Genomic DNA, 23,068 nt, shown 5'->3' with positions numbered 1-23,068 from the left:
AACTGATTTAAATATTTTAGGATGCGCTCCTCAAAATGTTGTCAAAGCAGAAAATGCCAACCCCTCAGCACCCCACAGTGTGAGTTCTGTCTCGTTCATTCAGCAGCTGCTGAGGGGACGCCAGCTCTCATTCACCAAGCACCTGCTACGCGCCAAGCTGGGCGCCGCGTGCTTCATGAACGTGATCTCTTTTGATCTTCAACAGCCCTCCTCGCAAGGTCTTTTAGAACCATTTTAAAGGCAAGGCCACTGAGCCTCACGAGCATTAAGACCCTGAGCAAGGTCACAAAGCTGCTTGCTTCCAACTACAGCAGGGGCTGCAAAATCAAACGTCAATGGGGCTAGGTGGGCGGAACACAGGAGAGCGCGGGGCCCATCTGCGGGCTCCACCCAGAGCAGCGGCGGGGCTGGGGAAGCTCACCATCTGCAACGGTGACAACCAATTCAACCAAGGAGAGAAACCCGAAGTCCTTAACTGTTAGAGAGAAGTATTTATAGACGCAGTAACATGATGTCTTCCCTTTGCTTTAACACACTGGGGGCGGCGGGGAGCAGGGGTGGTTAAAAGAGAAACGGTGGAGCCAAGGAAATGAGGCTTAGCACAAGGGCAAAAACTACTGAAGCTGAAGCCTGCGTGTACAGAGACTCTATGTTCCCTCTAAAATCTAATCGATTCTACCTAGTCAAGTCTACTCTAGTCTTCCCTCCCCCTCCCCCTTCCCTTCCCCTCCCCCTTCCCTCCCTCCCTCCCTCCCCTTCCCCTCGTTCCTTTATGGCTGCCAGTCCTGACCTCCTCCCCACACCACACTTCTTTCCAGTGAAAACAAAACAGGCCTTCAGCACAGTTCACTTTTTTTCTGAAGGGGTGACGGCCTCTTTAATGCTCTTCTTCGGAAGCCACCTTGACAGAGCTCACCCGCCACACCTGGCCCCCCCAGCCGGCTGCTGGACATGTGGGATGGCTTCTGAGTGCTCTTATGCTGTGGTTTCTTATCAAAGTGTGACAAGTTTAGTAAATACACTTAAAGTCTCTTCCTGCTGCGGAGCTGGTATTCCTTTAAGCAGACCCTATCACCTTAGATAAAAGTTGACCAACCCCCAAACACTTCTCCCTGAGTCAGCTTCCTCAAGCTTCAGGGAGACAAAACACGACCTCATAAGAAGCAAGCCCAGCCTCCAACATTCAGCAACTACGAATGCCTTCACCTACATTAGGAGGTTTCCTACCTTTAGTATACACAGGAAGGCATTTTGTGAAGTGCAAAGCATGTTAATTTTTCCCCAATGGAAGGTGAGAAGCTCCAGCATTTAAGAATAAACACCAAAAAGAAAAGTCAACACGTGCGTATCTTACTCTAGTACCACATGCTCATAAAATCCATAATTCATAGTATTTTCTGGATGGCACCCTCTTTAGCAAAGACATAATTTGCAATCAGGCTGGGTAAAGACAGACAGCCATTACTTTCTTAATGGCCAACTACCCAAAAAGGCTCAGTTAAGTGATCTCAACTAGCAATCTAATCAATTAAAATTGATAAGTGAAATACTTTTAACCTTTGTTTCAGCAGGCCATTCCTAGCGGGAGGAGGGAGGGAATATGAATTCCCAGCATAAAATTTAATTCCATTTCACGGATGCAAACATTCTTGCTGCCTTGATGGAGTGGCCCCCTTTAAAGCACACTGTTTCTCTCTCTTTCCTTGAATCCAATCAGAGAAAGATGGGTTTATGGGTCTCTCCAGCCAATTCCATCAATTTAAACCTTTACAGAAACCCCTGTGACCATTTCTCAAGGGGGAAAAGGGCCAAAGAAGATGGGCATAGAGCACAGAGGGGACGCAGCTTCCTTGTTCTTCCGAGAGAGAAGGAAAAAAGAGCAAAAACCAAGAGGAGGCAAGAATAAGGAGTTGGACATCAGGTAAAACCCATAATAATCATTTACCGAGAACCTTCCACGTGTCAGGCAGCGAGCCCTGCTCTTCATAGGCACCACCGCATTTGATTATTGGGTAATACGCCGGTTTCCTGAGCATGTGCGAGGCACTATGCTCGGTCACATTCTATTTCATATCACAGTTCACTCAAGTCTCAAAACAGCCCCGTAATGTGAGGAAGATCATCCTCATTTTACAGGTGAGGAAACAGAAGTTGTGGTGGTTTCGATCATTTGCTCGAGGGAATACAGAGCAGGGCAAGGGTACCTGGCTCAAAAGCCAGCCCTCAATGGTCTATATCATAATTGCTGGTCACACAACTGAATGAGTTTTGTTAAAACTCATTCAATTGTACACTAAAACTTGATGAATTTTATTGGATGTAAACTATATTTCATTAACGCTGATTTAAAACAAGGGCCCTCTCATCACCGTACACTACAGAGCGGCCATCTGCTGCTCCTGCCTCTCCAGCTCCCATCTCTTCTTTGTGATTTTCCTTTGAGGGCCCCCTCCCTTCCTCACCCCCAGGTGATGGGGTTCAAAAGGAACAGGTCTCACCTCCCAGCACCACAGCTGAGCATGTGACCTTGGCCTAGCCAACTTCTATAAAAGTTATAGGGAAAGAGAAGCTCTGTTTCTGTCAGCGCCGCTTAGCGAGTTCAGCAGATCTTGGTCATCTTGTCACTACTTGGTGAGAGCCCTCTGGAGGATGAAGCCAGAACAAAGGAAAGCAGAGCTGAGAGATGGAGGGTGGCAGCTTCCTGATGACATTGCTTGAGTACCTAGATCTAGCCATGCCTGAAGGCAGACTACTTCTGGTTTTACAGTGGTTATCAGCGAATTCCCCTTTCTTTTTCCTTAGGCTAGTCTAAGTTGGGTTTTCTGTCTCTTATAACCAAAGAGTCCTAAAATATCATCATGTCTTTAAGAAACAAAAAACTATCTTGCCCATCAGTGTGCACGTGCCCCACAGCAAACAGAGGAAAAAGAGAGTTATATGAATATGAGAAGGGTTACGGGAACATGACCAGGCTTTATACCCACTGTCTCCTTTAAATCTCAGCCTCACACCGCAGAGTAGAGCACTGAGGCACTGCGTGGTTAAATAAGAAGCCCAGGGTTGCAGGCTAAGCACATGGTTCTCTGGCTTCCAAAGCCATCATCTTTACCTAAATGCTGGTGATTTGCATTTTTGAAAGTTTTCTTTGTTTTAGCAGCAGAATCCTTTAGAATCCTCATTAAAATCATACAGACAACCTTTAATACACAAAACCAATCAGACTGGTGCTGCTATGACTATACGGAGGGTAGGGATCCTGGAGCTGTGCCCACCCCCGCTTGAGACCCCAATCCCCATGCACAGATCTTTCAGCAAAACCCCTGCACAGCGCCCACTGGTCTCCAGAAAGCAGGGCCCACAGACTGACTTCAAGGTGCCCAGAATCTAGGGCCCTTTCTTTGAGAGTTTCGTGTGACAAGCACACTCTGTTAGCTCACGGTCACGAATCAATCCCAGTACAACATGCAGGTCGCAAATGACCCTCCGAGCGACGCGTGAGCCAGCCTGGTGGTGTTCCCCTCGCCGTGACTTGGGGTGACCAACTCACTCAGATCAAGGACGTCATCCGTTTTGATCAGGTCTTCCTCCCGCGTCAGTGGCAGCTGGGTCTCGGGCTGCCCTCGCAGTTGCAGTGACAGGGAACGGAGCATGAAGAACACCCGGATGGCCTGGACCAACAGTTTGGAGAGCAGAGAAGATGGAAACTGAAGTCATTTTGGTGAGATGCTCCATACGGAGAAATCACACAGTGACTCTTGATTTACAACAAACAAAATAAAGCCCCCCTCTCTCAGTCATGGTTCTGGTGCTTTCAGAGCCAAGATAAAAAACAATCCAGGATGCACCCTGTTTTCAATTATCCACAGGTTCAGGTTTGGGCCACTTCACCTCACTGAGCACCTGTCACTCGCCAGGACCTTTCCTCTAGTGTCATGTGACCTTCATGGCACCCCTGCTCAGCAGGCAGCCCCGCTTCGCAGATGAGGCACTGAGACCCAAGGAGGCCAAGTGACCTGCCCCCGGCTCACATCTACGGAGGGCAAGAACCAGGCCTCTTCCAACTAAACCAGCACGGAATTTGGAAATCCAAACCATGAGTGTTTCAAGGACCCACCTATTGAATGTGGGGGTGAGGGAGACAGAAGGTGAGATGCTGGTGGGGTTCAGCGCCGGCCAGACCAGGCAGCCCTTCACCCGGGAGCCTCGGCCCCTTGGCCTCACAACAGGGGCTGTGCCACTGACAGGGCAGAGGACCTGGCACCTGGCAAGTGTGCAGTGATGTCAGTGCCCCGAGAGCCCCTCAGACTTCCCCAGCCAGCTTTCTGGGGACAGAGGTGGCCCCCATCAGCACAGGGATTCCTGGCCCATCGAGGAGGAGTCCTGGCGGACTCCAGCGTGAGCAGGCATTTCCAGAGAGCAGAAACAAAGCAGAATCCCAGGCCTTGGAAACCAGACAAGATTGTGCAGAAAGCAGCCTTCACCCTGGCGTTAGCCTGCTCTGGAGGTACCCTCCCCTTGAGTCCTAGATTGGGGCTGACTTGCCCACCAACAAGAGGCCAGGAAGGGGACGGGCAGCCACAGGGGAGGTGGCCTCTGGGCCACTTGCCCTGACTCGTAGCTGGTGGGCCTGCCCGAGGGAAACGGCTCCTGAGTCAGACATACAGGTCTGCCTTGGACTCTCAGCTCCACCACGCTGGGCAAGGCCCCTGACCCCCACGAGCTTCCATTCCCTCCTGCGTGAAATGGGGGCGGAGTCTCTACCGCACGGGGCTGCTGGGAGATTCTGAGATGACCCTGGCGGGGCAGCAGCCAGCACGGGGTCTGTAAAGGGGCAGCCTCCCCTTACTCCCGCCACTCCACATCTGGGCACGGGGAGGCCACAGGGACAAACCACTGTCGCCACTGGTGAGCCACGTGGCCGCTTTTGGGTCCTCTTGTTTCCAAGTTCTGAGGCTGTAGGCCTGGGTCACTGAGACGGGAGGCTGCCCTTTATACGACAAGGTGCCTCCCAAAGCAAGAGGCGGGGGGGGACAGATGACTGCCTGCAAAGAGCCAGGCTTGCACTGGCTCCCGATGACCCAGACAACCAGGGTGCCCGTGGGCACCTCTGAACCCTAATCCTGCCTTGGCCCAGAACTGGCAGGAGACCTTGGGCCAATTACTTAATTTCCTAATGCAGAAAACTGGAAGAACAGTCCTATCTCCTGGACCTATTCTGAGGTCAGGTATTCCTCTGTCAACCAGAAGCACTAGAGAAAAGATAAGCTTTTATATGATAATGATGGTGGTGGTGGTGGCATTGATCGGATTGTTTTTAACGTTTTAAAGTGCAGTCTTCATAAAGACATCTGTAATAATCAGAAGAAAAAGAGTTGTAGTTTCACTATAAACCCAGCAACACAGGTTTTCTTTATTAAGCACCAATTGCGTGCCAAGCACCATAGGCACCTTATTGCAATGTAAAGATTTAAGCAGGAAGGAATGGAGCTGAGAGGGGCAGGGCGATCAAGTTCACACTTGAGAGAGGTGAGGTGGGGGCTGAAACCAGGAATGTTTGATACTTGTGTCACTTAGGCATATACACAAGGGAATTCAAACCCAGCCCAAGTGCAGAAAGCCCAAGATGTGGGTGGTCACTTAAACTATTTGGCTGTTTGAGCTCTCAAGTAAGGAGTCCTGACCTCGGAGATGAGGGGAAATAAAACAGAAAAAGGAAATAAAACAGAAGAAGGGTTTTTCTGTGTCAAAAACCCATTCCTCTCGGAGTTCTGAAGGCAAAGAAATCAAGCAGGACCAAAGCTGGGGGATGAGAAAGGAGAAACGTGTGTGGCTTCCTACAGCCCGATCACTCTGAAAACCAGAAACCTTCCAACATTAAAGGAGCCTGGAATTGGGCTCCTAAGGTAGACCTTTTTGATGAAACATCTGCTTTTGCTCTTCAAGTAACAAAATGGAAGATATTTCCAGGAATACAAAATAATAACAATAATAAAATAATTAAAAATATAAAACAAAATAAATACCCCCAATAATACTTTTCCTGTGTCCTGCCCCAACTCCTAAGAGAAGGAAGAGCATGTGAGAAACCCACACCCATGAATGTGAGGGCAGGTTCCCACAGGGCCAAGTACTCCACTTGGGCTCCCATGGGCGTCTATGGGGTTTGGCAGGCATGGTGACCAGCCCCACAACTCGGAGAATCCACAAAAGAAAGATGAGATACCAGGATAAGGGTCATCAGATCATCCCACTGCCCTCTAAAACAATAACCGCTCCCTCTGTTTACCCATGGCCTGCCAGGTACAGGTGAGGGTTGTACTGTGTCACCTCGTTCGAGCCTTTTAACAACCCTGCATGGTTCCCATTTTATAGACAGGAAACCAAAGCCTAGAGACGTTAGGCAGCCTGCCCAAGGTGATTCAACTAATAACCAGACTCCAAAGTCTGTGTTCTTCCAACCACATGCCTTTGCCTTCAAAAGACTGAAGGATTAGGGCCCAGGCTTTTATTGAGTGTTTTTCTTGACTTTGCTAAATAAATGTGCAAGTTTAAAAGTATTACTGAAAAGGAAAAAGGCATCCTTATTCTTTGAGGTGTTTTCATAGAACGATACGAAGACTGATTCTGGAAGAAGAGATTAGATTTGGAAAGGCGTGATGGCTGACCAAGCTCAAATATAAAGAAGAGACTTTTCCGGTTTGCTTCCATGCAGCTGGGAGTAAGCCCTGGCAAGGAGAGCCCCATGAGTGGGGTGGGGGATGGCTTCCAAGTCAGACAGAACTTGGTTCATCCTGGGGTCAGGCGAGTCACGTGGATCCCCCGAGCCTGGGCTGGAGCTCTGGAAATGGAGTGCCCACCACCACAATCACAGGGTGGGAGATAGTGGAGGGGACACCTTGAGCCCTGGAGCAACGCTTGGTCCGAGCCCTCTCTTCCGCTGCCCTTGCCGCGTGTGCAAGCTGATGAGTTCAGGCGACAGTCACTCAGGTTAGGAGCCCACTGAGGCCGTGGAAGTCAGTCATTCTTAAAAGAGTGCTGAAGCAGTTTAAAGTGGGCATAGCCCTTTGGGAAAGCAATTTGGCAATATGTAGAGAGTCACACAAAAAAATGTTCATACCCTTTGAACCAGAAATTCCACTTCTGGGAACTTATCCTAAAGAAATAAGCCAAAAGAAAGGAAACACTGTATTTGTGAAGCTGCTCATTACAGTTTAGTTGAAAATAATGTAATACTGGGAGCAACCAAAATGTCCACCAGCAGGAAAATGCCTGAGTAAATTATGGCAAAAGTCACCAGATAAACTTTTTATGCAGCAGTAAGAAATTAGGCTTATTAAAACTGTAGCACAGTATAAAAAACTTCTTGCTCTACAATGGAGAGAGAAAAGCAGCAAGGATGAATGCAAGTCCATGGGTCCATGCCCCACGCAACCATGAAAAGATGTGTTTGCAAACAAAAATGGGAGGAGACACACAAAATGTATTGTTTGTTTAGGGTGATGAAATCACAGGAAATTCTTTCCCCCTACTTTCGAAACTTCATGAGATGTTATTGTATTTTCTTTAATGCATGATATACATCCAAAGAGTAAAAGCAAAATAGCCTATTTCCTCAATGTCAATAGCGATAAACACAAAAACTGTTTGTGGTTTTACGAGGGAACAGGGACACAGAACGAACGGAGGGACAAATAAAACTTCATGCAAATATCTTTATTTCATAATGGCTTCCATGGTTACTCCATAAAGATGGCTACCAAATGTAAAATAGATAGCTAGTGGGAAGCAGCTGCATAGCACAGGGAGATCAGCTCGGTGCTTTGTGACTATCTAGAGGGGTGGGATAGGGAAGGTGGGAGGCAGACGCAAGAGGGAGGAGATATGAGGATATATGTATATGTATAGCTGATTCACTTTGTTATACAGCAAAAACTAACATACCATTGCAAAGCAATTATACTCCAATAAAGATGTTAAAAAAAAAAAAAATGGCTAGTGGCTTAAATTCAGTTTTGGGTATTCACCAGAAAGTCCTCTCCCTAACTCTATTTTCTCTAGCATTAAGCTTCAGTAGGTTTAGATCATTAAAGACTGTTTCTTTCCCACTCAAGATGCTAGAATGCTCTACCGCTCTTCAGGCACCTCACAGCTGCTCTCTCCCATTTACTCTGGGCAAGACCTGAGAGGCAGGACACATGAGGAACCTGAGGCTCAGGGAGGTTAAGTAACTTGCTCAAGGTCACACAGCTAAAGTTGGGATTGATTGAACCTTGATTGGTCTGTAAGCCTGTGTTCTTTCTTAACTGCTTCTCTCAACTGCCCTTCCATGTGGGGTGGGTCCAGCTCAAGTCCAAGGTTATGCATGCATGTCCTCATCAGATGCCAGTAGTTCCTGTGACCTCATTTCAACATGAATTTCCCTTCTTAGATGGGATGGCTCAGTGGCACTCTTGCTATTTTGGTCTTATTTTGTATTATTTGTTTTCTGTCTATTCTTGCATCTAGCACAGTGCCTAGAAAATGCTTGATAAACATGTCAAATGATAGGATAAATGGTGTAACTTGCAAAAGGCAAGAGGGAAAACATGACTTTATTGCCAGATGTCTCCCCGTGGTCTGCAAGGCTCTGACCCTCCTCTCCTAACCCCTTCCCTCGCTCCGCTCCAGTCACCCCGCTCCTTGGACACGCCTTACTCTTCTGCATCTCGCAGCCTTTGCACTTACTGCTCCCTTTGTCTGGAAAGTGCCTCCTTTACATCTTTGCCTGGCTGGCTCCTTCTCACTCTCTAGGTCTCTGCTCAGATGTCACCTTGGCCGAGCAGTTTCCCCTGATCACTCTGTCCAAAGCAGTGCCCCCTCTTTGCTTCAGAGCCCTCACTGCAGCCTGGTATCACACTTGTTCATAAACTTTGCCTCTCTCCATGCGATGAGAGGCCCCGAGGTGGGGCCGCATGCCCTGCTCACTGCTGCACCCTCAGGAGTCCAGCGGCTCTTTGACAAACGTACGAAGGAATGATTTACCAGTAAGGGTGGTTTGAACTACTTTGACAAGTCCTTAAGGAAAATAAAGGGTGGGATTTCTGAAAAGGGTCAGCCTCCTAAAAGTTAGAAAAGTCTATACTCGGGAGAAGGGAAAAAAAAAAAAAAAAAAAGGGAAGGAAAACCTTTGAATCCAACAGGACGAGATGGAATGTTCTCTGGATACAATCAAAGAACATGAAACAAACCACATAAGCCCTCAATTGCTTGCTAAACCATGCACTTCCTTTAGCTCAAATTCAAAGCACACTGCTGTGTTCTGATGCTTGAAATGGGCCGAGGAGCTAAGCTTCTGGAGGATTCCAGACAGCTGCCTTGCATCAGGAACTGGACTGGGGCGAGGGGTCAAAATTCCCCTTCAGAAATGGATCCTGGAAGTCACAAAGGGAAGCTTCTCTCAGGTGGATGGCTCTGCTTTGAGGTGGCCAGCCCCCTTTTATCTCATCCTGCCATCTTCTCCCTGGCTCTAAACCCACGGATGCTGGGACTTGAGAGTTGCTTTTATAAACTCACCGGACAGACGAAGGCCAAACAAGCAACCCCAGGGAAGCCCAGACGTCCCAGGGGCTCTGCCTGTGCTTCAGTTAGCAGTTTGGGCCGTGCAGCCCATCTGGGGCAAGGGAGGCGGGCAGCACAGTCCTGGGAACTTGAACTAAGAGAGATGTGAGGGCAAGGGAGGAAGAACCCCAACCTCAGGCACCTACTGGCCTTTGTGTTTCTGCCTTATTGCTGAGTCCTCCTGAGGACCCTGGCAGGGCAGGCACTGCTGCTTTCTGGGTGAGGAGACAGTGGCTCAGAAGGGAGCAGGAACCCCAAAGCCCAAGCAACCTTCCCTCTGCCATACGTCTCACCCCTGAATTTCTCCTGTGGATCAAGATCGTTTGCCCCAAGCCAGCAGGACATGATGCCAGGAACCAGCCAACAAGGCCAAGGTCCTCGCTGGGCTCCAAGGCCTCTGGGAACTGCCTCCTTCAGCTCCTCCGAGCCCCATCACTTCCCACGTAGCCTCCCTCACGGTGGGCTCCAGCCACGGTCCCCTCTTCGTCAGCAGTGCCACGTCATATGAGCTCATAGCCTGTGTGAATGTGCCACGTCTTTCTGGGCCTTTGCCTCCCCCAGCTGCCCAGCCCTTCCCCACAGTCTCGGCTCAAGGACCAGCCCTCTGTGCTGCTCCACCTCCTTCCCCGGGTAGGATGAGGGACCTGACCCCACGTTCCTTTAGAAACGGCCTTGGCCCATGGACTGGCGCTGCCTCTTCCCACCTTGAGGAGTGGGGCTAATAAACACAACGAAGGCGGCAGTGGCAGGCAGGGGGTCAGAATGGCCACACTGCCTGGGTTGAATTCTGGCTCTGCTACTTATTAGCTGGGGGACCTTGAGCAAATCACTTGACCTCTTCGTGCCTCAGTTTATCCCTCTGCAAGATGGGGATAATACTAGCGCCAACCTTCTAGGGTGGCTGTAGAATTACGTGAGGAAATTCATATAAAGAACTGATATGAATGATCTGTTTTATCACACAGGCTATGAGCTCATATGACTGTTAAGGAAACCTGACGCACTGTGGACCGAAAAGCAGGCAGGATGCAACCCAGAGCAGCAGCTCTCAACGTTCACAACCTTCTGGACCTTCCGGCTCAGGGTCCAAGGAGGACCTGGGGACGGGTCCTCTCTGGCCTGGGGACACAATAGCTTGACTGGGTGTGTTGCCATTACCCTGCTCGGGAGCATCTCCTAGGCCAACCGAAGGTTAAGGGTGAGCATGTCCACTCCATGAAGGAGTGCAGACATGACATGCATTTGTCAGAACCAATCCCCCCCGTAAAAGCCGGTGCCAAGGATGCCCAGTGCAAACACTGCCACCCGCAAACAATCGTGTGCCCGGCCACGGGGCCCATAGCCCTGGCTGGAAGCACAAGGAAGGAAGGCGTCACTGGCCCGGAGAGAGGGTGGGTCCTGCGGTGAGGGCTGTGGGTTTGGTCAGACAGCAGGGAATGTGGATTGACTGCAGACACGGGTCCAACTTCCTCTGTGCCCCACCCCCACCCGGCCAGGCATCTGAGGCAAAATCGCCAGCAGGAAGGCCATGGAATCCTCTTGCTTTAGGCGGATCCAGCAAGTCAATCCCGCCCCTCAAAATCTAAAGGTTAAAACACTTCTGCCACGCTGGTTACACTTGGATTAACTCAGAGGAAGATGCGGCCTGATAACGGGAGCCGAGGGCAATGAATTCCTCTAATTTATCCACTAACCGCCACATCTCCAGGGAACGATTTTCTAGGAAAAGGTTATGGTGCTTTCTAAGAAAGAAACTGATCTTACCAGGGAGATAAAATACCCTGAACAGCCCTGGGAGATTGCTTCAGAAAAAAAGTGCTGATAACGGAAGCGCACACTGCAGCTGGGTTCTGAGAACTAATCTCTTCACACACCTCTCCTGCAGGCCAGCGAGAATCACAATTGCATTTGCGTGTGCCTCGCCCCCAAGATCCCTCAGATACCTTAACACCACGCCATCTCTGGGGGACCCGGCCTCTCGGGGCTGATTTCACAGCAGCCTCACCTGCACTATGTCGACTGCTCACCCCCCCATGCTCCTTCGCAGAAGCCCGGCCCCGCTTCCTCTCTCAGAGCTCTGGGGTTGGGACCGGCTCCGCGCCAGCGAAGGCAGCCTGCCTGCCACCGACATCCGACATCCGGCAACTGGGGCCAGATACGATGGAATTTCAATCTCTGCTTTAACAAAGCGCAGCGCGCCTGGGGAAGTTAGGCCTGGTGGCGCGGTGCGAGGGAGGAGCTCTGGCTCTTCTGAAGGCGTGTTGGAAGGCAGGTCTGGATGTGGTCGGAAACCCTCTGCCCCCCGCCCTGGAGGTGCTCCTGGCGGGCAGCAGCCCAGGAGAGGCTGCGTCCAGCGCCCACTCACCCGCCGGGTCTTCTCCACGTCACCACACGGCAGCCGCTTCACAAAGTCAATGCCCGTCAGCGGCGTGCCCGTTGGCGGCAGCAGGATGGAGGCGTCCATCATGAGATATTCCACATTCATGGGCTTCATCTAGAAGACAGACATCGGAGGGAAGCTCACTGAAGGGAGGAAGGGGCGGGGGCAGGTGACACTGGCCTCTCACCTCCATCTGCACATATTAAAGAGCACATCAACCTCGATTCAGACCGAGTGAAGCCTCGAGGCAGCCAGATGTGAGAGATGTGCCTTGTTGTTTTCGAAGTTGCAGATGTCCCCTCATCTGCAGTGACAGCTCACACACTCTGGAGAAGCTGCCTCCCTGCTGTGAAAAGCTCTTCTTTCTCACCCTCTTGTTCCCCTCCCGAGCAGGGAGAGGGGCCTCAGTAAGGAGGCCAGCCCTTTACGGTGGTCCCTTTAGGGTGGTCTGCCCCGTGTGCGGAAGCCTGACTGCTGCCCGCCTCCTTCGCTGGCACTTCCAATACGACGACAGCAGATGTAGCGACGTGGCTCCCGTTTAAGGGGACCTGACTGCGGGGCAGGCAGAGAACTAGCGGCTTTGCACGTAGGCTCCGTCCAAGCCTCCCAACAACCCCAACAGGGAGGCTGCCGAACTTACAGAGAAAACGGAGGCTCAGGGAAGCCGAGGAATGGATGTGGGCACACTCAGCCGGCTGGTGGCAGAACCATGACACGGACCCAGGCCTGCCCGGCTCCAGACCCACTATGATTTCCACAACACAACCCGCATTCCCCCTTCCTTCCTCGCCTCCCTGGCTTCTAACCTGGGGTAACAGAACCAAGTCACTTATTAAGCACCTACTACTCGCCAGGCCCTTGCAGGGTTCACCTCCTACTGTGCGGGTGCCGGGGCTGTCCCATACTACAGAGGGGATCGCTGAGCTCGGAGGGAGGGCGCGTGCCCACAGCCACTGGGCCAGCCAGGGCAGAGCTGTCTGCTTCCTTCCACACCGCCTCCAGGAAGTCTTCTCCGATTACCAAGACACATGCTAACATCACCTCCCCTCCTGGAACTTTGTTGCATCAGTACTGACCCCTTAATGTGCACGTGTTGTTGGACACTGACACTTCATTTACCTGGCATCATAAAGGAATGACATTTCACACAGGTAAATATTCTATAGAATTAATTTTACTCCTTTAAGCATCAAAAGCTTTTTCGTGACTCCTTTTTTTAGAAAGTGGGCTTCAATCATATCACACTTTCTTTTCCCTCCTGTAACATAAAGCTGACTAAACAAGGCAGAGCTGTGGAGAGGGTCCGGCCGTCCAGAGACCTGGTGAACAGGGAGCCCCTTCGCACGCGCTGCCTACCTTCTTTTGGACCCGTGAAGCCTTCCTCCAAAGGCCTGAGGTCCACCGTCGCTATTCCTTTACGCCAGAGTGGGGGTGGCAGAGCCCTGTCGCCCACCCGGGGCGCCTGGGGTACCAGCCTTCCCGCAGGGCCTTCCTGGCCTGCCTTCGGCTCCCTCGTAACTTTCTTCCCTCCACCCCTCCGCTCTCAACCACCTCCCAACAAGCCCCCTCTAGGACTCCTGCCCATTATGCCTCTGCATGAAGCAAGAGGTGACAGGAAAAACAGTGAAGGGTCAGAAGTGAAGGCCTGGCTTTGGCAGCACCCGAGAGCCTGTCCCAACTTCGCTGAGCTTAGTGCTGGTTTCCTTAAGTCTGAGCTAACGACTCAGATACGGGGGCTGGGTATATGTCAGTTGTTACTTCCCTAGAGTGCCAGGCTTTGTGCAAAACATGCAATAAATGTGTCACTGAGACAAACAAACAAAACCCAGGAAGCTCCCTAGGGCAGGAGGGAGGGGAACCGAGTATCTGTGTGCTGAACCTCTATAGGAAGCAGCCCTTAGGTATTTCACAACCAGCCTGGAAAGCTGTGTGGTCTGGGCCCCATTTTACAGATGGAAAAATCCAGGCTCAGAAGTAAGCAACCCGCCCAGGGTTCCAGTTAGTAAGTAGCAAAAGCAGAAACTGTGCAGGGGTTTAGGAGCCCAAGCTTTTCTGTGTTGTCAAGTGACACACGAGCCTTACGTTTCCAAACAAGAAGCCAAACTTCTGGAGAATTACATTGTGGAAGGGGACGTCACGGGCATAACATAAGACGGCAGCTGACCACTGACTCCACTCCACTCCAATTCATGGTCCGAAGAGTAGAAGACTGAGACACTCTTTGGGGGGGGGGGTCGAGGGGATAACGGGGTGTGGCCATCAAAGGTGTGAGGCGCACACGGGCAGCTCACATAGCACCGAGAGGAGGCCTGGTCACTGCTGGGGCATTTCTGGAGGTGAATTATACCAATTTACACTTTTCCCTTGAAAAGGCTCCGCGAGGCCTCAGACGTGCTGTGAGCGAGGATGTGGTGAGGGCCCAGCCATCCAGAAGCCCAGAGACGAGCCAGGGACCCAGGGAGCTACACAGCACACGCTGTCTTTTTCTTTCTGACATTTTAAACCCTTGGGTTTATTGTAAAGTTCCCGAATCACTTCACTCTTTTGTCCATGAAAAGGGCGATTTATCATCTAGTTACTGAGTGTCAACTAAGGGGCAGGTGCTTATGGGGACGCAGAGGCAAATGAACAAAACAGAGCAAACTGCAATCATCTGCAAGACAGGGAAGACCCCGGGCTGGCACTGCAGGTTCAAGGAAAAGCCAGGTGCAGGAACATTCTGGTGGCACAGAGAAGAAGGAGGCAGCACAATATGCAGAGCAAGGCAGGACACTGGGAGGTGACGGCTCTGCTCCTCGATGGCTGGGCACATGTGGGCACCTCCCTCAAGCTCTCTCTTATTTCCTTATCGGCAAAAGCAGGATAATGATAGCAGTGACTCCCATCAGGCTGACGTGGGGATTAAGAGATTTCACATGTATGACATGCTGTACACACCCAACACGGACTAAGTCCTCAATCAAATACTATTCATATCAAAGTGAATCTTTCTGAACCAACTTATGACTCAGCCTAACTTAGGGGGAGTGAATGTCATCTGAAATTTCACTGGTGGGGATCAAAAGGCACTGTTTTCAATGCACTTCCCCACCAGTCTCTGCCATTCCGACGGAAAGCTCCGAATGAGACGAATTCTCCCCTGGTTCGGCAGGACAAGCTTTGCATACCCACAAGCGCGTCTGGCCCCTCACTCACCGTCATGCTCCTGTACTCATCTTCAAACATGTCCAAAAAGATTTCTTCTCCCTAAAAAGAAAAGAAGGAAAGAGAAGATTATGCACATTTTTTTCCCCATAAACAACAAAGTATTATAAACTCCAGTTCCAGGCTTTTGGGGCCATCTGTTTCTTATTAGCTAGTTCTCGTAAATCACCAGGAAGTGAAATACACACGTGAATAAGAACACACACACCCAAATGAAAGCCCAAATATCAAATTGCACCTCAATGCTTTTCTCCTTTTTTTCAAGCATGTGTAGTTAGATTTCTAGTGTCAAGGCAGTTAATTAAAAACAACAAAAATAACTTCATATATAATTAAAATATAAAAAGGGTTAATGTTTCAAGTATTTAACGTCATCTGCTTGCTGAGAATGGTTGGAGAAAATAAGAATCTCGGTTAAGTTGTCATGTTAAAGCTAAGAGGCTCCACACCTCTGAAAGGAAGAGTATGATTAAATATGCTTAACTCTAAAATTATACGGCTTGTTCCATTTGTTTTTGAGGCGCGCCTTTGGGGTTGTGGAGTTCCTGCAGCCCTGATGACTCTGCCCCGGAGGTCCCTCCCAGAACAGGGTGGCGGGGAGGAATTGGCTCTGAGACACACAGACCAGGGGCCAATCTCAGCCATACCTCTTGGAGCCTCTCTTTGTTTCACTGCAAGACTGGGATGAAAGCCCACGTCTGTGCAATAGGAAGACAAAATGAGTTGATGCACACGGTCATTATGACCACCCTGGATAGGACCGCAGCGGGGGAGGGCAGGGGACACTTGGCTGAGCGAGTCAGGGCTGTTAGAGCTGGCCTGTCTCCTAAGCGCCCTCCCCCCCCCCACCCCCGGCCACACACACACAGTTGGGGGTGGGAAAAGCAATAGGTCCTCTATATGTTTTTCCAGTGATCAGAACCACAGGTAAACTTGAAAGTTCTTGTGTGGTGTGAGAACCATGCAATAACCACAGAAATAGCAACCCTTGAGAATATCCATAAGCTTGTGAGATACTGTACTTAGGGTGCAAACCTTTTAGGATACAAGAGAGAAAAATCTGGGTTGGGAGAAGGGAGCTGCAATTCAACTGCAGTTCTCCTTTTGTCAGTGAGAAAGAAAAATCCTCTGGGAAGATGCCTACCTATATGTCTTCCTGTTTTTGCAATCCAGAAGCTTTCTGGGGGCCAGGGTGGGGGTGGGGGGACAGGGGAATAAACTAAGAGCAGTTATACTGGAAAGAGCTTCAAAGATGACTCTGCCGAGGACTCCTATCCTCACTGCAAGGCCAAGTGTGGTTTGGGCCGGTCTAAGGGGAGACTGGGATTTCTGCCCCAGTGCGTGGGGCCCACAGTGGTGCCACCCTTGTCTGGGCACGTCCACCGTGTTGCAGCTGCGTGGCATCATCTGATCCCGGCGAGGTACACTTCCAGATTACATGACCTGGTTTTATCTCAACGAACACTGACAATAATGGGCAGTGGCTTAAAAAGCTTCTTACAAAGAAAAAGATTCCCGTGCATATATGTATCTAGTTCACAGCAGTTTAAGGAGAGTACAAACAATGAATAACAGTGCAAGTGAATGAGAAAAGGGCGGGGCCGACGCCTTTCCTCCTCCAGGGAGGATCTCTTCATCAGCCAGAGTACAAGGGCAAACCACCACTCACTGGATCTGGAGAGATGTGATGTGGAGGCCAAAAAGTCAGAAACTACTAAGCCCGCTTGGCATATGGATTAATCCACTGTTGCTGACAAATGATGAGCCTTGCCTAAGGCTATATTATGCCTTAAGAACAGAGGTAAACAAAACCATCACAATGCAGTATCTTAAAACGAATCATCTGGAAACTGAAGACAGATCTACAAGTTTTCCAAATACTGAAAGTTACGGTGGTCCTTTACCAGCTCTCACTAAATTCATGATAAATGTTTAGAGCCTGTATGTGCACACAGGCACACTTCATTTTATTGCACTTTGTTTTACTGCTTCACAAATACTGAATTTTTTTTTACAAATTGAAAGTCCATGGCAACCCTGTGTTGTCAGATGATAGTTAGCATGTTTTAGCAATAAAGTATTTTTAATTAAGGTATGTACCTTTTTTTATACACCATGCTATCACACACTTAGCAGACCACAGTACAGTGTAAGCACAACTTTGATTAGCGCTGGGAAACCAAAACGTTTGCGTGACTCTCTTTATTGTGAAATTTGCTCTATTGTGGTGATCTGGAACCAAACCCACAGTATCTCTGAGGTCTGCCTGTACATGTATGTAAATATTACACATATATATAATTTATAAACTCATATGTAATTCAGTTATTTTATATGTATAAGCATATGTAATTCATGAACACGTAAGTTCATATGTATTATTTAGTCATATGAGTATCTGTATATAATTCATCATTTACATGTAAATTCATCAATAAACAAATTCATATATAATTGATAAATAAACAGTCCCATACTAGGGGTGAGTCCTCAAAAGTTGTACTGATACAAGAGCATGGACAGATAAGTGCAGAGACCACTGCTCCGGAGAGGATGAAATTGAACATTTTTACTCAGGACCCATAGGGTGTAAGAAATAACTGAAGACACTACAGTCTGGTTTATACGACACACACACACACTGCTGTACCCCTGAGTTCTGGCAGTTTACCTTATAGAAATGCCGCACCAGGTGGACACTTTCTTCTCGGGCTCCCTGTTAAAAGAGAGGGAGGGTGTGAGGGGGCAGGTCTACCGAGGCGAGTGAGTTGGGTAAATCACAAATTCTAAAGTCTGAGTCTATATAAGACATATGCTGGGCTAATAATCTTAATCTATAAAGTGGTTCTTCATAAGGGGGTGGGGGAGAAGGCGCTCAAAATAAAAACGGGCAAAGGACAGACGATTCAATGTGATGACATGGAAAGTTGTTGATACACAGTTACATGAGAGAAACGGGTTCTACAATATGGCCTTGATGACTCTGTTTTTATAAAAAGAAAACTTCACTTGTAAACGTGTGTGTGAGTGTATGTGGTATCTGGAAAGACACACACCGAAGTGTCAACTATCATTACCTTTTACCTCTCTGTAGTTTCTAAACTTTCTAAAATGGAAAATAAGAGGGAAAACAATGAAAGCTATTTAAAACAATGAATGAACATAGTAGCACGATAAACCATAAATAAATAAATGTGTATCTGTACACGTATAAAACTTCCATAATATAAAAAGAAAAAATCCTGGAGACAAATACAGAGCCAAATACAAGAGAACTACTAAAACTCACTATTAAGTGGGCTTCTCAGGCCCATCTCAGTGGAAGGGCAGGTCCATGGGAGCAAGTGGGTAGAGGGGGCGGCAGGGGTCTGGGGCCCAGCTTCCTCCCAGTGGTGCTGCGGACCGGGCTGCGGACCAGATGCAGCAGCTTCCCAAGACCTCCTCCTACCCTCCCCCAGGGCACGGGCGCAGGAGGAAGGGGGCCTCACCTCCAGGCAGGCCAGGTGTACATCCTTTATGATACAGCCTGTGCTGGTCACGACTTGCTGCTTTAGGAGCAGGCAGCTCAGCTCCAGCGTCGCCAACCGGATCTTGCCATCTGCAGAGCACACCAGGGTCAGCCGCGCGCACCCCGGGCTGCACGCCCTCACAGGCAGTCTCTTGCCTTCCCGACTTGGAGGTCAGCAGGTCAGCTGGCAGGTCCCCCGACATCAAGTGGGGGTACAGAGGGAACCCCCATGTGCCAACCTCCTTCCCAATCAATTACAATTGAATGTTTTCATCAAAACCGCCTGTACCAAATGCTACCCAAAGTCCCCTTATGGAGGGAGGGGAGGCAGGAAAAATGGGTAACTACTTATTACTGAAGGCCTAGAAAGTGGCCATCTGCGGTCACTTTGCTTGTCCAGCATTCCTTCCCTTTCTTCAAGGACGAGCACCCCCAGTTTCCCTTGGAGAGCCACCAGCCCTGCTCTCGGTCATGTGATTTGGGTGGAGCTGGTCCTGCTTCCCCTGTCGCAGGGGTGGGCACATCCCCCAGGCTGGTCAGGGCCATCCAGCCCCCTGGTCACAGTGACTGGGTAGGGGGCGAGCAAGGGAGCCAGTCACAGCCAGTCACAGCCAGTAAGGCTCAGTTCCACAACTTGCTGGAACCACCAGGCTCGAGACCCTCTCCTCGTGCTGGGCTGCGGAGAGGACAGGGACAGCGGTGGGGCCCTGATGGCCCGAGCACTACAGTCCGCAGTGGCCACCTCACCAGCGTGCTCTACAAACTGAACCCTGAGTCCTCCCTTCCAACAGGCTGCCCAGCGTCTCTCCTACAGCAAGTCCAGAGCCCGACAGGTGGCAGGAGCTGCAGGCAGGCATCTGGCCAAGGCAGAAGGCCACAGAGCCCAAAGGCAGGCTTGAAAACATTGTTCGAGCCCCGGACTCAGCTGTGCCTCAAGCCAGCGCCCAACAGACGTGAAGTCACACAAGCCAACAGTCTTGTTTGTTTGTTTGTATTGTCTCAGCGAGTCTCAGTTGGGTTTCTGTCAACTGCAACCAAGTTCTGACTAACACAGCCTACTGTCCTGCTGTGAGCCAGGCATGGTCTGGATGCTTTAGAGACGCTCCCTCAAGAAGTCTCTCTAAAACCCCACTGCAATGGGTGCTCTAAAGGCTGAGGTTTAGAAAAGTGAAGTGGCTTGTCCCAAGTCTCACCCTGGGCTGTGGTGGACTCCAGGTGCCCTGAATGCCAAAACCCACATCTGGCATCGTCCCTAGAAAGCACCCGTGACCGCCTGACTGAAGGGCATCCTGCTCTTAGCAAACTCCCCCTCAGCCTTTAATCTCATTTCTGGGGAGAGGCCTCCACATGGAAGGAGGGGCCAGGAGAGGGGGTAGTTTCTAGGCCACATCTCCGAGGTCTTGGAAACAACAGGGACCAGGATGGACCACTGGGGAAAAACTCAAGGCAGACACACCGCTGCACACCTCCTTGGCTGGCCTGTAACGCTGCGTGTGTGTGTGTGTGTGTGTGTGCGCGCGCGCGTGTGTGTGTGTGTGTGTGTTAAGGCGGGGGTGGGGGTAGGGCGGCAAACAGGTGAGAAGAGGGAATCTGTTTGCCCAAAAATGAACTGGTTACATACGAGCAAAACCAGGCCTTCCTAAGCACGACACAACCCCAGGGGCCACCCGGGCAGAGGCTGGTTAGTCTCAGCTCGGCCGTCCTCCCGGGCCCAGCCCCACCACCACTTCTGCACCGCGGCCCAGGCCCGGCAGCGCCCACCCGCCCTCCTCCAAGCTCAGGAGTTCTCCGGAGCACAGTCTCACTCCCGCCTGCCCCTCAGCGGAGCCACGCTGTGGGCCAGGTCAGAAACGCCCCTCCTGCTGCCTCCAGGCAAGCGGACGGTGATTTTCCACCAAGACCCTTCTTCTTTTCCAAGTTCCTGCCAAGTTGCTGAGTATTCCTCCTGCTGGCCCATCTCTCCAGGGCAACAGAGGGAGCAGCAAACTCCTGAGGCCTCATCGAAGCTTCCAGATCGTCCCTCTGAGCTGCCCCAACCTCTTCTCTTCAGAAATACACCGTCTTCAGGGGGCCTGCTGATCCTCCCCACCGTGGAGGCTCCTCCCCAACACCCAGGCCATGCTCCACCTTCCCCATCACCGAGGCACGTCCAGCTCACGCAGCTCCTGCCAACCGGTCCTGGGCCACCATCCTCAGGAACGTGCTCCGCCTCCCCCAACTAGACCTCCCGTGGAAACTGACTCCACCGAGCGCCCCTCGGTCCTGAGCCACCCACATCTTTCTTGCCACCCAGGACACACTCCTCCTGGCCCTCCCCCTCCCACGCGGGGCCTGGCCCAGGCTCTGGAGCTGGCTCCCCCTCTATGTCACCTCCAGAGATCGGTAGTGGCCCAGAGCTCAGTCCTAGACACGCCTCTCTCCTCTCCTGTGACTTTTTTTTTTTTTTTTTCCTCCTGTGACTTTAAAAACCATCTGTGAGCCCCACAGTGTTAGTTCTGGCCCTGAACCCACACTGAGGTCTACATTCCATCTCCACATGGAGTCCCAGACTGCCGGGACTTCACAGACCCCCAGCCGTGGCTCCTGGAGGACAGGATCCACGTCTGTCCCCTACTTCCTACACCCTCATCCCTCGCATACAGAGGCTGGCATGCAGGAGGCACTCAATAAACACTTGTTGAGTTTACCGATACCCTTTAGGCCCTGGACCCGGTTCTCCAAGCCCCTGCACTCACTCCGCAGCAGTCACACTGTGCTTCTGGCCACCACCCCCCTTGATTCTGAGGTCCTCAGCTGCAGTCACAACCCTGGACCGCTGCCCTTCTCCTGAGCCTGACCGGGGCCCACCCCCTGGACGGCTCCTGGTCACTCAGCTCAGCGGCTCTCTCTCCACCAGGCTGCATCTCTGTCCGGCCCTTTCCTGCGCACTCACTCACGCCCCGATGGCCTCTCTCCCTGCCTTGCAATTAGGGTTGCTCAGCCTCAGCACCATTGACATTTGGGACCAGATAATCCTTTGCTGTGGGGGCCCGTCCTGTGCACTGTAGGATGTTTAGCAGCGTCCTGGCCTCTACCCACTAGATGCCAGGAGCAACCCCTCCCCAAGTTGTGACAACCAAAAATGTCCCTGGACATTGCCAGATGTCCCCTGGGGACAAAGCTGCCCCCAGTTGAGAACCACTGTGCTAGTTCATTCCACTTGCTCTTTCTAGCCCCTACTGTGGCTGCAGGTCGGTGCTGGCCAAGACCTCAGAACTAGGCTGACACGTGCCAGACACCGGGCACGTCTCGTATTATCAACCTTCCCCCTCACTCACACTCTCAGCCTAGTTCATGCTCAAATGTGGCCTTGGGCCACCCCAAGAGGAGGGTTGCAGACACAGGCAAAACTGACCAAAGCAGGGTTGAGTATGGAAGAAGAAAGAGAGGGTCTGGCACAAACACCATGGGGGAAGGAAAGAGGAGGAGACCCCGAGATGAAGACACAGCTGGACGGGAGGGGTCTGGGTGGCCCAGGACACAGGGGTATGTGGCAGGGGAATGGCTGAGGTCTGCCTGGATTCCCGGCAGGGCCAGATCTAGAAGCCAGGGCTCCTGGTGCCAGCGCGGGGCCTGGTCCCCGTAACTCCACCACCCCTGTGAACCACCCGCACGCCCGGGCACCTGGCTGGGCCGCGTTGTTCATGATCCTGATGAGTCTCTCAGCCAGTAGGTGGTTGTAGGTCGTCTTCTCGGCCGCAGTGGGCACCGGCAGCTGGATCCGCTCGAGTTTCTCAGGATCCATGCCTGGAACGGAGAGAAGGGGCCGGCTGTAAGCACAGCTGCCATACCGAGTGCCCTCCATGTCCTGAAAGGCCCCTTCGAGCGGGGCTTCCTCAACCTCGGCCGTACACGGTCCGTCTTCGTGATTCCTGCCATGACCGTGTGCTGCCTGTACTATGACTCACCTCAGAGTTTTCTGTAACTGGACCTTAAGTAAATATATTAAAACATGTATTTTCTTTTCTTTTCTTTTCTTTTTTGGCCATGCCACGCAGCTTGAGGGATCTTAGTTCCCCGACCAGGGATTGAACCCAGGCCCTCGGCAGTGAAAGCGCCGAGTCCTAACCACTGGACCGCCAGGGAATTCCCTAAAACATACATTTTCTAACACTACTTGCAAATGGGAAATCAGCATGGCTGCGATACCAACAGTAACAAAGTTTTTATGTTTCAGCCAAAGACTGTTGACTGGCTACTCACTGTGGCCCGAGGCCTGCTCTGAGTTAGAAAGGGCGATCGGCAGGTACGTGAAAGGTGTTGAGGTCACACTAGCCCGACTGTGACATGCTCCTGGGCACAGTCAGAGGAGTGGGAAGGGGGTGGGAAAAGGAGAAACT

At 51.0% G+C, this 23,068-nt stretch overlaps 1 protein-coding gene across 9 annotated transcripts in view; it reads right to left on the bottom strand.

Moving 5' to 3' along the window:
• The window catches only part of CLEC16A (C-type lectin domain containing 16A), a 240,646-nt gene that overhangs the window by 132,198 nt on the left and 85,380 nt on the right, over window positions 1-23,068 (bottom strand). For all 9 annotated transcript variants that reach the window (XR_014236203.1, XM_082362953.1, XM_082362954.1 and 6 more), the window contains exons 13-18: window positions 22,353-22,475; window positions 18,670-18,779; window positions 17,853-17,897; window positions 15,173-15,223; window positions 11,963-12,091; window positions 3,548-3,668 (exon numbers count right to left, since the gene is read on the bottom strand). Coding sequence is in view for 8 of the 9 variants with exons in the window: in XM_082362953.1 (XP_082219079.1) it covers window positions 3,548-3,668; window positions 11,963-12,091; window positions 15,173-15,223; window positions 17,853-17,897; window positions 18,670-18,779; window positions 22,353-22,475 (579 nt within the window). In the remaining variant the exon portion in view is untranslated. The remainder of the gene's footprint in view (window positions 1-3,547; window positions 3,669-11,962; window positions 12,092-15,172; window positions 15,224-17,852; window positions 17,898-18,669; window positions 18,780-22,352; window positions 22,476-23,068) is intronic.

This window comes from Balaenoptera borealis, assembly GCF_965194805.1.
Source record: "Balaenoptera borealis genome assembly, chromosome: 16".
NCBI lineage: Eukaryota > Metazoa > Chordata > Mammalia > Artiodactyla > Balaenopteridae > Balaenoptera > Balaenoptera borealis.
This window is presented reverse-complemented; position numbering and strand designations above follow the sequence as displayed.